Below are 14,427 nucleotides of genomic sequence, written 5' to 3' on the forward strand. Positions count from 1 at the left end.
TGTCTGTCTCCCTCTCTAGACTGTGAGCTCGTTGTGGGCAGGGAATGTGTCTACCAACTCTGCTATACTGTATTCTCCCAAGTGCTTGGTACAGTGCTCCGTACACAGTAAGCTCTCCATAAGTGCGATTGATAGATACAAGCTAATCAGGTTGAACCCAGTCCCTGTTCTACATGGGGCTCACAGTCTGAATCCCCATTTTACAGATAAGGTAACTGAGGCGCAAGGAAGTTAAGTAGCTTGTCCCAGGTCACATAGCAGACAAGTGGCAGAGCCGGGATTATAACCCAGGTCCTCGTGACTCCCAAGGCCCTATAGTCTTTCCAGTAGGCCAGGCTGCTTCTCTACTGAAACAATTTCTGGTGCAATTCTGGGATAACACAGGCATCTGGAGAACTGCAAATCCCACCCGTGACTCTCCAGGTGCAAGTCACTTAATTTCTCTCTGCCTTGGTTATCTCATCTGTAAAATGGGGATTAAGACCATGAGCCCTATGTTGGACATGGACTGTTGTCCAACCTGTTTAGGTCGTATCAACTACCCCAGCGCTTAGTACAGTGCCTGGCACGTGGTAAGCACTTAAATACCATAAAATGCTCAATGAATACTACTGATGATGGTTGGGCAATGACAGTCCTAGATTTTACAATTTCCCACATAATACCATTCAGACACGATGGATTTTTCAGGGAAGTCCCCTCTTCTCTTAGCAGAGAATGACCGGAGAGGAAGGGAGACTCGATCCATACCCACATCTCTCAGAGTGGGAACTACAAGCGGGTAATAATAATAATAATGTTGGTATTTGTTAAGCGCTTACTATGTGCAGAGCACTGTTCTAAGCATTGGGTTAGTTACAGGGTAATCAGGTTGTCCCACGTGAGGCTCACAGTCTTAATCCCCATTTTACAGATGAGGTAACTAAGGCACAGAGAAGTGAAGTGACTTGCCCACAGTCACACAGCTGACAAGTGGCAGAGCTGGGATTCAAACCCATGACCTCTGACTCCCAAGCCCAGGCTCTTTCCACTGAGCCACGCTGTTTAGGGAAATCTAAACCGGGTCCTAGGGAGGACCTGGACACTTCTTTTTGATTTATCCCAATATACAAATTCCTCGCATTACACCAGATAAATAATAACAGTAATGGTATTCGTTAAGCACTTACTATGTGCCAAGCCCTGCTCTAAGCACTAGGGGGCATTCAAGGTAATCAGGTTGCCCCACGTGGGGCACAGTCTTAATCCCCCATTTTACAGATGGTGTAACTGAGGCACAGAGAAGTGAGGTGACTCACCCAAATCACTCAGCTGACAAGTGGCAGAGCCAGAATCAGAACCCACGACCTCTGACTCCCAAGCCCGGCTCCACCACTTGTCAGCTGTGTGATTTTGGGCAAGTCACTTCACTTCTCTGTGCCTCAGTTACCTCATCTGGAAAATGGGCATTGAGACTGTGAGCCCCACATAGGACAACCTGATCAGAGAAGCATCGTGGTTCAGTGGAAAGAGCCTGGGCTTGGGAATCGGAGGTCATGGGTTCAAATCCTGGCTCTGCCACGTCTCAGCTGTGTAACTCTGGGCAAGTCACTTCACTAAGCCTCAGTTACCTCATCTGTAAAATGGGGATTAACTGTGAGCCTCACATGGGACAACCTGATTACCCTGTATCTACCCCAGCGCTTAGAACAGTGCTTTGCACATAGTAAGTGCTTAACAAATACCATCATTATTATTATTACTTCCACTGAGCCACACTGCTCCAAATAATCAACACTCCAGAAGGTTTTAATAGTGATCCCATCAAAACCCGATATTAAGGCAGCTAAACCAGCCACTTCCAAATCAGCAGGACAGGAAAAAGGGTGATTTTAAGAATATAAAAATAGGGGATACGTGGCTCAGTGGAAAGAGCCCGGGCTTGGGAGTCAGAGGTCTCATGGGTTCAGATCCCAGCTCTGCCACGTTTCAGCTGTGTGACTGTGGGCAAGTCACTTAACTTCTCTGTGCCTCAGTTACCTCATCTGTAAAATGAGGATTAAGACTGTGAGCCTCACGTGGGACAACCTGATCACCCTGTATCTACCCCAGCGCTTAGAACAGTGCTCTGCAGATAGTAAGCGCTTAACAAATACCAACATTATGGAGAAGCAGCGAGACTCAGTGGAAAGAGCACGGGCTTGGGAGTCATTCATTCATTCATTCAATAGTATTTATTGAGCGCTTACTATGTGCAGAGCACTGTACTAAGCGCTTGGGATGAACAAGTCGGCAACAGATAGAGACGGTCCCTGCCGTTTGACGGGCTTACAGTCTAATCGGGGGAGACGGACGGACAAGAACAATGGCAATAAACAGAGTCACGGGAAAGAACATCTCGTAAAAACAATGGCAACTAAAGAGTCAGAGGTCATGGGTTCGAATCCCGGCTCTGCCCCTTGTCAGCTGGGTGACTGTGGGCAAGTCACTTAACTTCTCTGTGCCTCAGTTCCCTCATCTGTAAAATAGGGATTAAGACTGTGAGCCTCACGTGGGACAACCTGATTACCCTGTATCTACCTCAGCACTTAGAACAGTGCTCTGCACATAGTAAGCGCTTAAATACCAACATTATTATTAATCTCGGCTCTGCCACTTGTCAGCTGTGTGACCATGGGCAAGGCACTTCACTTCTCTTTGCCTGAGTGACCTCATCTGTAAAATGGGGATGGAGACTGTGAGCCCTACTTGGGACAACCTGATTACCTTGTATCTATCCCCAGCGCTTATAACAGTCCTTGGCACATAGTAAGCGCTTAACAAATACCAACATTATTAAAATTCCGGGCTCCGTCCGGTCGACACCGCCCCCTCCTGTAGGTTCCAGGCGCCCCCTACTGGGGAAAGGAGGAGATCGGTGAACCTCGGAAGACCCAAACCCCATTTTACCAGTCCCCCGCACCCCCTTAACAAGAACGGGATTGCAAAGGGGACCTCTCAGCTCCTCCCTCCTCATCCCGCTCCGGGGCGGATGAGCACGCATCGCCCCGGACTTTAAGGGAATGACAGAAGAGAGGCTCGGCGGCGGGGAGGCCAGGCTTTTTCAGAAAAAAACAGAGAGACCCCCCACACACACACACCTCGCCACGCACGGGATGAAAGGGGTGGGACGGGTCTCTGCGTTACCGCAGTGGGAAGGGCCGGGACGCGGGACCTAGACGGGAGGCTGACACAGACTCAAGTTGGGGGAGGGGCGATAGGCGGCCGCCATTTTGTGGCGTCTTCAAGAAAGAGAAGCCCTCCATTTGCACAAGCGGCGCGTGGGGGTGGGTGAAGGGGCCGCGAAAGAACCGGGCAGGGGGCACGGCGCCAGCTCCGCGGGTCCCCGTCCGCTCCGGGCCTCACGCTCTGCGGTCCCCACCGGACCACCGACCACCAGGCGCGGCCCGGGTCCTGAAGCGCCGCCCACCAATCCCCATCAGCGACTCGAGAAGTGACATTGACTCCAGCCAATCAGCCGGTCCCCCGTCCCCCCACCCCTCCGGAGGCCCAAGTCCCGCCTTCTCGCCGCAGGTTCGGGCCGGGCTAAGATCCTTAAGACCCCTTAAGACGGCCTCCCTGCCTCCCTCCTTCATCCGCTAGGCTAAAAAGGCAAAGCGGGTTAGAGGCGGGCCGCGGGAAGGCCGGTTGCCCCGACCCACGCCTAGCCTGAGACTCACCGCCGTAACTCGGGTCCATCTCCGCCGAGCCGCCAGGCAGGCAGGCAACCCCCGCCTCCACCGCCAACAGGTCTGCGCATGCGACGGCCGCACCTCCTTACGCACAACGTGCGGACCGCGAGACGCAACGCCATTGGCCCGCCCGCCCGGCAGCCTCTCGCCCCCCGACCGTCGTCTCGACCGTTTGCCGCCTGAGATAGTTTTCCTCAAGCGGGTCCTCTGTTCTCGTGGGTGCTGGGGCTGCCGGCTCGTCGCGGGCGGGTGGACGTGTCGGTCGAGTCTCTTGCGTTGCTCTCGGCTCAGCGCTCTGCACACATAGACCGACTGGGCGGATTTAATTTAAAACCGCCACTCGACGCCCCCCACCCCCCTTCGAAATAATAATAGTAATGATGGCATTGGTAAGCGCCTGCCCCGTGCGAAGCCCTGTTCTAAGCGCTGGGCGGGAGGGATACGAGGTGATCGGGTTGTCCCACGTGGGGCTCGCAGACTTAATCCCCGTTTTCCAGATGAGGGAACTGAGGCCCAGGGAAGTGAAGTGACTTGCCCACAATCACACAGCTGACAGGTGGCGGAGCCGGGATTAGAACCCGTGACCTTTGACTCCCAGGCCCGGGCTCTTTCCACCGAGCCACGCGGCTTCTGCTTCAAAACATCCCAGACAACCAATCTATCCTGTCAAAGATCACACATCACTAGGGTGAGGGAATCTCCTATTTTAACTATGTAAATACCTCAATCCCTCACAAAGATTCACCCTCGGCCCTACAGCACATGTCCCAATCTATATAATGATTATGGTATTTAAGCACTTACTATGTTCCAGGCACTGTACTGGGCGCTGGGGTGGCTACAAGCAAATTAGGTTGGACGCAGACCCTGTTCCACATGGGGCACACAGTCTTAATCCCCATTTTACAGATGAGGTAACAGGCACAGAGAAGAATAGTAATGTTGGTATTTGTTAAGTGCTTACTATGTGCTGAGCACTGTTCTAAGCACTGGGGTAGATACAGGGTCATCAGGTTGTCCCACATGAGGCTCACAGTTAATCCCCATTTTACAGATGAGGGAATTGAGGCACAGAGAAGTGAAGTGACTTGCCCAAAATCCCACAGCAGACAAGTGGTGGAGTCAGGATTAGAACCCATGACCTCCTGAATAGCCGTAATTTATTTTAGGGTCTTTCCACCTCTAGACTCTTTCTTGTGGGCCAGGAACAACTCTGTCCAACAACAGTGTCTATTAACCCTGCTGTAGCATACTCTCCCAAGTGCTTAGTACAGTGCTCAGCACACAGTCAGTGCTCATTAAATATCATTGATTATGAAACTGAGAATTTGCACAGGGGAATTGCTTGCAGTGATTTGCACAGCACCGTTCACACGCTCGTCCTTGCCAGTAATGTACCACCTGGACCACTGAGTACAGCATGGCATAGTGGATAGAGCACAAGCCTGGGGATCAGAAGCTCATGGGTTCTAATCCTGACTCCGCCACTTGTCTGCCTTGTGACCTTGGGCAAGTCCCTTCACTTCTCTGTGCCTCAGTTACCTCATCTGTAAAATGGGGATTAAGACTGTGCACCCCATGTGAAACAGGGATGGAGTCCAAACCCATTGGCTTGTAGCCACCCCAGCGCCTAGAGAAGCAGTGTGGCTCAGTGTTAAGAGCACGGGCTTAGGAGTCAGGGGTCATGGGTTCTAATCCTGGCTCTGCCACCTGTCAGCTGTGTGACTTTGGGCAAGTCACAACTTCTCGGTGCCTCAGTTACCTCATCTGTATAATGGGAATTGAGACTGTGAGCCCCGCATGGGAAAACCCGATTACCCTGTATCTACCCCAGTGCTTAGAACAGTGCTCGGCACATAGTAAGCACTTAAAAATACCAACATTTTTACAGTGCCTGGCACATAGTAAGTGCTTAAATACCACAATTATTATTATTACTACAAGAAGACTGTAGGCAGCCAGTGGTGAAGCATCTTAAGTTCATGGAAGACTTTTTCCTACAAAACTCCCTTATGGCGAACGTGAGTGGAACAGCAGACCAATGCTGTACCTTAGTACCAGAGACCAGCAGGTTGTTGCCAGGATAGCTGCTGCAGTTTCTCCCCCCACCTTTAGCCAGCTATAGTCCAAATTCCTGCTGAGCCTGCCACCACCCAAGATGACCTAGGTGGTTATTTGGTCAGCCTCGTCAAAGCAACACACTCCACAAATATTGCAGGAGATACATAGAGAAGCAGCATGGCCTCGTGGATAGAGCACAGACCGGGGACTCAGAAAGACTTGAGTTCTGATCCCAGCTCCACCACTTGTCAGCTGTGTGACTTTGGGCAAGTCACTTAACTTCTCTGTGTCGCAGTTACCACATCTGTAAAATGGGGATTACGACTGTGAGCCCCACGTGGGACAACCTGATCACTTTGTATCCCCCCCAGCGCTTAGAACAGTGCTTTGCACATAGTAAGCACTTAACAAATATCATTATTATTATTGTCTGCCGTGTGACCTTGGGCAAATTACTTCATGTCTTTGTGCCTCTGTTGTCCTATCCTCCCTCCTACTTAAGTCTGTGAGCCCCATGTGGGACATGGACTGTGTCCAACCTGCTTAGCTTGTATTTACCCCAGTGCTTAGTATTGTGCCTGTCACACAGTAACAAAAACCATGAAAAAAAGTAAAGGCATAATTTTCCTTTAAAAAAAAAAACAAAACTCAGTGTCACCCACTTCTGTTTCCCTCTCCCCTGTTTTTGCGAGGGGAATGAGGGATGTCAATGACTGCCCCTTCACTTCACCACCAAAGAATGTCAGCACAAGCCCCAAACTCCTTATTTCCCCTACAACTGTTAACTTGGCTGTGTACCCATCAAACACTTCGATAATCACCCTAGCCTTATACTATTTATGTAAACATTTTTTAATTTTTCCCCTAATCCATTTCAATGTCTGTCTCCCCCTCTAGACTGTAAGCTTCCTGTGGGCAAGGATCACATCTGCCAAAGCTGTTGTATTATACTTTCCCAACTGCTTTGTAGAATGAGCACTCAATAAATACCCTTGATTGATTCAGTCATCTCTGAAATGCTCTAGTTAGACAGTTGTGAGCCAGGTGGCGGTAGCAAAGTTGTGCGGATGTGCAACACTGTGCCTGTCTGCAGCAGCGACCAACTGGCTTTTACGCAATGCTGCTTTCAGTTCAAAATTTCTGTCTTCACACAAGCAGTGTAGCTGGAGTTGAGGGCCAAGTTGTTCTGTGCCATGGAGATTAGCCCATCACTTCATTTTCCTCCCTGGGATTTCAAGTCTGCTACCATCCACACTTCCTGAGGTCAGAGAAGGGCTGGTTTGGTTTGAAGCCCCCGCAGGGGTGAGTTTGAGCCGGCCCCAGGCCCGCCCCTCCCCCAAGAAAACCACTGCATACTGGATAGCCCAGTGTACCGTTGCCCAGCCGCCTCCCGCCCTGTCCCACCCCACCCCAGGACGAGCTAGGCCCCTAGAACAGCTTTAAGTGGCGCTGACATTTTCAGGCAGAACAGGATGCTTTTCTGGGCCCTGGGATAGAAATAATAGCTGATTCATTCCCAGCTCCTAGCCAGGCACTGTGCCACTTGGGGGCTAGTAAAGGGGAGGACCAGCCATCATCTGGTCGGGACCACAGAATGAAAACAGCAGAGTTGGTCTCCCCATCCCCAGAACAGGAAGACATTCAAGCAGACGCTCCAGGTAGTACTTTTATCCAGTCTCGCTGAGAACATTCACCTACAGGAAAAAAATACTTACACATACTGCAATGTGGACCTCAGCATTTGCACTACAAGGAAGAGAGACCTGAACGTAGTATTACTATTTTCCAAAGCTGCCGGGGGGGATCTTACAGGTCCAATAAGACCCCAGAAAGTTCTCTCCCTTCAGCACGAGGACTCCTGGTTCAGAAATGGAACCAACCACTCAAATTTTATATAAAGAGTTTGCTGGGACGAAGTTTTGGCCAAGTTCCAATCCGCCCTAGATCCTATGCACACCACTGACTGACTGCACACTCATCTGGCCTGTGCACACATTCCCCAAAGGACAGTATTTAGAGGAAAAGCAGTCTCAGAACCCCAGTGTCACAAAACTGAGTCAATAAGATGAGGTTTGGGTGTGCAAAATAAAACATCGAAACAAACAAACAAACAAAAAGCCCAACACTATTTCACAAAACATTTGCAGAGCAAAGCTGTCCCACAACCAGCGTGAGGTCAAGTCACGTGCCCGGGAGTGTCGGATGGCACTTAAAAAAAAAAGTTTAATGTCCAGTCCAAAACATGATGATCTCTTCCTCCTGCTCCACTCAGGTAACGTCACATCATCTTCATTCCATCTCTCCATCTAGCCCTGGGAACCTCCGTACTTGTTGCAGGATTCCTTCTCCGGCGGGCGGTCTAAAGCAGATTCTTCTCTACTACTCCCCTCAGCCGAGGCTCGGGTCTCAGTTGTCAGTTCCCTGACTCCTCCTCCCTCTCCCTCCTCCGGCTGCTCCCTACCCTGCCCTTTGATGGCGGTTTCCTCTTTCTTCTTATTCTTCGCAACCCCTGCAGCCGCTCTTTTCTCCAGGTTTCCACCAAGTTGGCTCTCACTGCTCTCACCTTCTTGTTGCCCCTTCTCCACATTTGGATCGTCGGCAAAGGGGTTTTCACCCTGTTGGGCAAACAGATGACACAGCTCACTGACATCCCCCGGCGCTTTCCAGCACCAGCAAGGGAGGCCCTTTAACCTGACATTCGCTAAGACCCTCCTGAATCAATGAGTCACTTGATGAAGTCAGGCCCACCGATCGATTAATCACGATATTTGGTAAGTACTTACTTTGGGCCGTGGACTGCACTAAGCACTGGGTTAGAAACAAGGAAAGCAGCGTGGCTAGGAAAGTAGCGTGGCTAGGAAAGCAGCGTGGCTTAGTGGAAAGAGCCCAGGCTTGGGAGCCAGAGGTCATGGGTTCGAATCCCGGCTCTGCCACTTGGCAGCTGTGTGACTGTGCGCAAGTCACTTACCTTCTCGGTGCCTCAGTTACCTCATCTGTAAAATGGGGATTAGCTGTGAGCCTCAAGTGGGACACCCTGATTACCCTGTATCTACCCCAGCGCTTAGAACAGTGCTCTGCACATAGTAAGCGCTTAACAAATACCAACATTATTATTAAGATAATTCTGATGGACAAAGCCCCTGTCCCACATGGGACTCCCAGTCTAAGGGGGAGGGAGCCCAGGTGTTGAATTTTACAGATGAGGAAATCGAGGCCCAGAGAAGTTAGGGGACTTGCCCAAGGTCACACAAGGAGGCAAGTGGTGGAGCCGAGATTAAAACCCAGGTCCTCTGACTCCCACACCAGGGCTCTTTCCGCTAAGCCGTGCTGCTTCCCTCCCTCCCTCTTAGAGGCTGGATCAGGAAGCGATCAATCATTTATTGAACGCTTACTGCGTGCAGAGCACTGTACTAAGCACTGGGGAGAGTACAATGTATCAGAGTTGGCAGACACGTTTCCTGCCCACGAGGAGCTAGCAGTCTAGAGCTGGGGGGGACAGGCATTACTATAAATAAATAAAATAAAATTACTATAAATAAATTACAGAGATGTACATAAGTGCTGTGGGGCTGAGGGAGGGGGTGAATAAAGGGGGCAAACCCAAGCGCAAGTGGGCTGCAGAAGGGAGTGGGAGAAGTAGCAGTGAATAAAACAGTCACAGAAAGGGAGGCAGCTCTTACCTTGAGATACCGTTCCAACTTGATGCCGATGAGTTTGTTGTTGAGGATGCTGCGAGCTACAACTAGTGAAGACTTCTTTGACTGGTCCATCATTAGCTGAAAAGGGAAAGCACAACATGGTACAAGGGGAAATTCTCACTGCGCCTCAGAGCCCAGTCAAGGGGCTTCCCGCCCATCAAAAAGAAGAAAGTCGAAATGCGTGGTTCTCGTCCTCCTCCCCGGCCAGCCAGCAGTCCAACTCTGCGCTCCTTCGGGATTCTCGTCTCTACGAGGGGCCGTGGGGGGTGCCAGGACTCACCCTGCGGTTGCGGTTGTGCTCCGTGGTCTTGATGTGCTTCTGGATGATCCCTTGCTGCATGGGAATGAAGAGGTCGCAGGCAGCACAGTGAGCCGCTTCCACCTTTTTCATAAAATGCTCCGGGCCGATTTCTGCAAAGGAATCGGTTAGTTTTTGGGGACATCCCATGCCAAGCTGTTCTGGAATGTCTCCGGGGGGGGAGCCTAGAAAGGGAGGGTTGCTGACAGTTCCTACGATATCCCTCTCCTGTCATTCATTCATTCAATAGTATTTATTGAGCGCTTACTATGTGCAGAGCACTGTACTAAGTGCTTGGGATGAACAAGTCGGCAACAGATAGAGACAGTCCCTGCCGTTTGACGGGCTTACAGTCTAATCGGGGGAGACGGACAGACAAGAACAATGGCAATAAACAGAGTCGAGGGGAAGAACATCTCGTAAAAACAATGGCAACTAAATAGAATCGAGGCGATGTACAATTCATTAACAAAATAAATAGGGTAACGAAAATATATACAGTTGAGCGGACGAGTACAGTGCTGTGGGGATGGGAAGGGAGAGGTGGAGGAGCAGAGGGAAAAGGGGAAAATGAGGGTTTAGCTGCGGAGAGGTAAAGGGGGGATGGCAGAGGGAGTAGAGGGAGAAGAGGAGCTCAGTCTGGGAACGCCTCTTGGAGGAGGTGAGTTTTAAGTAGGGTTTTGAAGAGGGAAAGAGAATCAGTTTGCCGGAGGTGAGGAGGGAGGGCGTTCCAGGACCGCGGGAGGACGTGGCCCAGGGGTCGACGGCAGGATAGGCGAGACCGAGGGACGGTGAGGAGGTGGGCGGCAGAGGAGCGGAGCGTGCGGGGTGGGCGGTAGAAAGAGAGAAGGGAGGAGAGGTAGGAAGGGGCAAGGTGATGGAGAGCCTTGAAGCCTAGAGTGAGGAGTTTTTGTTTGGAGCAGAGGTTGATAGGCAACCACTGGAGTTGTTTAAGAAGGGGAGTGACATGCCCAGATCGTTTCTGCAGGAAGATGAGCCGGGCAGCGGAGTGAAGAATAGACTGGAGCGGGGCGAGAGAGGAGGAAGGGAGGTCAGAGAGAAGGCTGACACAGTAGTCTAGCCGGGATATAACGAGAGCCCGTAACAGTAAGGTAGCCGTTTGGGTGGAGAGGAAAGGGCGGATCTTGGCGATATTGTAGAGGTGAAACCGGCAGGTCTTGGTAACGGATAGGATGTGTGGGGTGAACGAGAGAGACGAGTCAACACGAGGACTGTCGTGTCGGACACGAGGCTTGTGGAGAGGGGCACGGTGGGACATCAGCTGCTTGGGAGGTGGCCATCTATGGTCCAGTGCCTTCAAAGAGTGAATGGAGAAATGAGGCTCCCCTCGGATCAAGGAAGCAGGAAAGCCTGCAAATTGCAGGCACTGAGGGGCCCCCTGTTTGGAGGTAGTTCGCTCCTCACCGAAAGCCCCAATCCATCCATCAGTGGTATTTACTGAGGACTGTGTGCAGAGCCCTGTACTAAGCACATAGGAGAGGATGATCCAATAGAATTGGTAGGCACGATCCATGTCCACACGGAGCTCACAGTCTAGAGGGGGAGGCAGCCATTAATGGAAAAGGCACGGACATTACAGATTTAGGAGTTAAGTAAGAAGTGGGCAGCCACTTCAGTGAGTGCTGTTATATCTTTCAGAGATGCATTTGCCCCACATGGCTCTGAAGATGTCCCACCTGATCCCCCTGGAGCAATCAACACTGTATGGGGAAGATCCTGAAACAGAACAAACTGTTCCTGTAAGGCTGCTTCCACTTGCGCCTCCCTCACTGGGAGATCTGGGCAGGGAACGTCACTCTTTATTGTTGTACTGTACTTTCCCAAGCGCTTAGTACAGTGTTCTGCTCACAGTAAGTGCTCAATAAATACAACTGAATGATCAATATCAATGGTATTTATTGAGCGCATGCTATGCACAGAGCATTGTACTAAGCACTTGGTGGAGTACAACACACCAGAATTAGCCAAGCCCCCGAGAGGCCAGAGAGCAAGGGCCACTTCTAATCCAGAAGAACAGAGGCTGCTAAACTGGCCCTGAACCCTACTTCATAAATCCCTTTCCTCACTCCCATCTGCTGTTCAAATGATGGGGTGGCTCACCTTGGGTAAGGTCTTGATCTTTATAGATCTGCTGGATTACACCATTGAGGTCCTCAATGCTTCTGCGACGCTCCTCTGTCTTCTTGGTTTTGTTGTTGACGTATTCCTGCCAGGGTCAACAGAGTTCGAGAGTCACCGATGGAGCACCGTCACCCTCCCTCTGCAGTCCAAATTCCACCCTTCCCAAGATCCCAACTGCCTATGGGTCCGGTCCTCAAGCCATCTCAAAACTCGTTTCTTGCACCTAAGCAACAGAGAAGTGAAGCAGCATGGCCTAACGGATCGAGTATGGGCCTAGGAGTCAGAAAGAGCTGGATTCCAATCCCGGGCCTGCCACTTGTCTGCTATGTGACCTTAGGCATATCACTTCACTTCTCTGGGCCTCCGTACTCAGAGATGGGGTTAGAACCCAGGTCCTCTGACTCTCAGGCCGGGCTCTTTCCACTAGGCCACACTGCTCCTCCAGAGCCTTTTCTAACTCTGATGGCCAGGGCTGAATTCCTCTACTAATTTACTAATCCCTCTACAGTGCCTAACCCATCACCGCCCTTCCGGGACAGCGGATTTGGGGGCTCAGCCAGGTGCAGGTAGATTGTGTCTGAGCCACTGGTTGTGCAGGCTGCACCCAGGCCAGAGTGGCACTCACCTTCAGGAAGTCAGCGGTCTGCTTGGGCAGCTTCCCGCCTACAAACTTGAAATGTTCTTTGTGGAACTTGCTGTCCAGGTGGCTAGTCATCTCGTCTTCATAGAAGGTTCGATACTTGCAGAGGGAGCACACGAACTGGATCCTGCCAAGAAAAGGGGGCAGCCATCAGGGAGGGGAGGGACCCACCCAGGAAGCGCTGCCGCCAGCACCAGGTCCCTGGCCCTGAGGAGGCAGCAAGCCCTGGAAATGGGCCCGGTCAGCCCCAACCCTCTGCTTCTCAGGTGTTTCCTTCTGGGCTTGGCCGCACCAGCTCCAGAAACGTGGGGGAGGAGGGGCTGGGCAAGGGAGGGTGAGGGGGTGGTGCTGAGTGCCAACAACCAGTTCCCTTCTCCCTCCCAGAGGAGACACAGGGGCTGAAAGGGAAGGAGACCAAACCCTTGAGGGTATGGACGGATGGGGCTAAAGTCAGGAATTACTGTGTGGAACTAAAGCAGGTCCCCTATTTTGCCCAGGGGGAGGGAGGGAGACAGGGGCATTCTTCCCAGAGAGGAAGAGTCCATCAGGAGGAAGGGCTGCATGAAGGGCAATAGCAGGGAACTGGTTTCGAACCACACAAGAGAGAAGGAGTGGAGAGAAGGCTGCCAGGGGGCCAGCAGGGATGTCCCCTCTGTGCAAGGAGATACCACACTCCAGAGGACCAGCTCGGGGCAGGGAAAAGGGAGTAGCTGAACTCAGAGGATCAGGCCGCACGGCACAGAGAGAGAGAGAGAGAGAGAGAGGGAGCGAGAGAGAGGGAATGAGAGCGAGAGGGGGGAATGAGAGAGAGAGAAGGAGCAAGAGGGGGGGATGGGGGGGAGCAAGAGAGAGAAAAAAAAATAAGAGATCCATCCTCTACCATGGCCCACTGAGAGAAGCCGTGTCTTCTTGGAACCCACCACCTCACCCTGTCCTCGGCTCAGCACTGCGAGGTGCGGCAGAAGAAGGGAAGGAGGGGCCGGCTGCAGCCCTGCCTCCGGTTGCTGACAGCTCATCTTCCTCTTCCAAGAACAGAAAGTCTAACCTGGAAGGAGGGTGCCCGGTAAGACGGCAGCCGGGAAGCCACCTGCGCTGAGGAGGCCAAGCCATCTATAGCGGGCCCTCCCCCGCCCGGGGAGGTCAGTGTTGCGGAGGTGGGGGGGAGCCCAGGCTGAGAGGCAACGTCAGACGTGGCAGGGAACGGAGGAGGCCACCCTCCGCCGAGGACTCAGGATTCCTACCTCTGCCGTCCATATCTGGGCCACGGGAACAGCTTTGTCTGGAGAGCCCAGGGGCCCGGCGCTGACTTGGCCGAGGAAGATCCAGCAAGAGAAAGAGGCGGAGGCTGAGGCGGAGGCAAGCAACTGGCGCGGAGGCCCTGAGGGCAAATAGATCCGGGAGGGTGGTAAAGGGCCCAGTTGCCCACCGGGCAAGAGCTGAGGCAGGCCGGTCCACTGGCCCCGCTGGCTCGGAATCACAAAGGAGCAGGAGCTTCTGCGGCTGACGGGCAACTGCTGAGATTCCCCCGTTGGAGCTTCTGCCTTGCCCAGGCCCAGTGTCAGCTTATCAGCCACAAGATGGGGGCCACAAAGGTGCCTTGGAGTAGACGCTGAACTGGCCCCCTCCCCCAGGGGCTAGGGACCCCCTTGGCACCTCTGAGCACGTGCAGTGACCTAAGCGTCGGAGCGGCTGCATAACCATGCCAAGTAGCGTCTGACTCCCGAGCCGGAGAAGTGGAACAGTTATGAGGCAACCTCTCGTGGGGGGAGGAAGAGACTGGGAATGGGGAGAGGCTGAGGGGGCGGGGAGGACAGGAATCAGCCAGCTCTTGGGTCTGCGACCAAAGCTCAGGGGAGCCTTACTGATGATAAGCAGGGT

At 52.4% G+C, this 14,427-nt stretch overlaps 2 protein-coding genes across 3 annotated transcripts in view; both read right to left on the bottom strand.

Moving 5' to 3' along the window:
* The window catches only part of AKAP8 (A-kinase anchoring protein 8), a 44,668-nt gene extending 40,903 nt beyond the window's left edge, over positions 1 to 3,765 (bottom strand). Inside the window, exon 1 of one of the 2 annotated variants that reach the window (XR_003754364.2) lies at positions 3,699 to 3,765. Coding sequence is in view for 1 of the 2 variants with exons in the window: in XM_029049853.2 (XP_028905686.1) it covers positions 3,699 to 3,717 (19 nt within the window). In the remaining variant the exon portion in view is untranslated. The remainder of the gene's footprint in view (positions 1 to 3,698) is intronic. The other variant, XM_029049853.2, reaches the window with a different exon arrangement.
* A 3,654-nt stretch (positions 3,766 to 7,419) lies between these two features.
* The window catches only part of AKAP8L (A-kinase anchoring protein 8 like), a 31,917-nt gene continuing 24,909 nt past the window's right edge, over positions 7,420 to 14,427 (bottom strand). Inside the window, exons 10-14 of the mRNA XM_029051780.2 lie at positions 12,535 to 12,676; positions 11,889 to 11,994; positions 9,750 to 9,880; positions 9,452 to 9,547; positions 7,420 to 8,386 (exon numbers count right to left, since the gene is read on the bottom strand). Of these exons, the coding sequence (XP_028907613.1) occupies positions 8,078 to 8,386; positions 9,452 to 9,547; positions 9,750 to 9,880; positions 11,889 to 11,994; positions 12,535 to 12,676 (784 nt within the window). The 3' untranslated portion in view covers positions 7,420 to 8,077. The remainder of the gene's footprint in view (positions 8,387 to 9,451; positions 9,548 to 9,749; positions 9,881 to 11,888; positions 11,995 to 12,534; positions 12,677 to 14,427) is intronic.

Source organism: Ornithorhynchus anatinus, chromosome X1 (genome assembly GCF_004115215.2).
Source record: "Ornithorhynchus anatinus isolate Pmale09 chromosome X1, mOrnAna1.pri.v4, whole genome shotgun sequence".
In the NCBI taxonomy this organism is placed as follows: Eukaryota; Metazoa; Chordata; class Mammalia; order Monotremata; family Ornithorhynchidae; genus Ornithorhynchus; species Ornithorhynchus anatinus.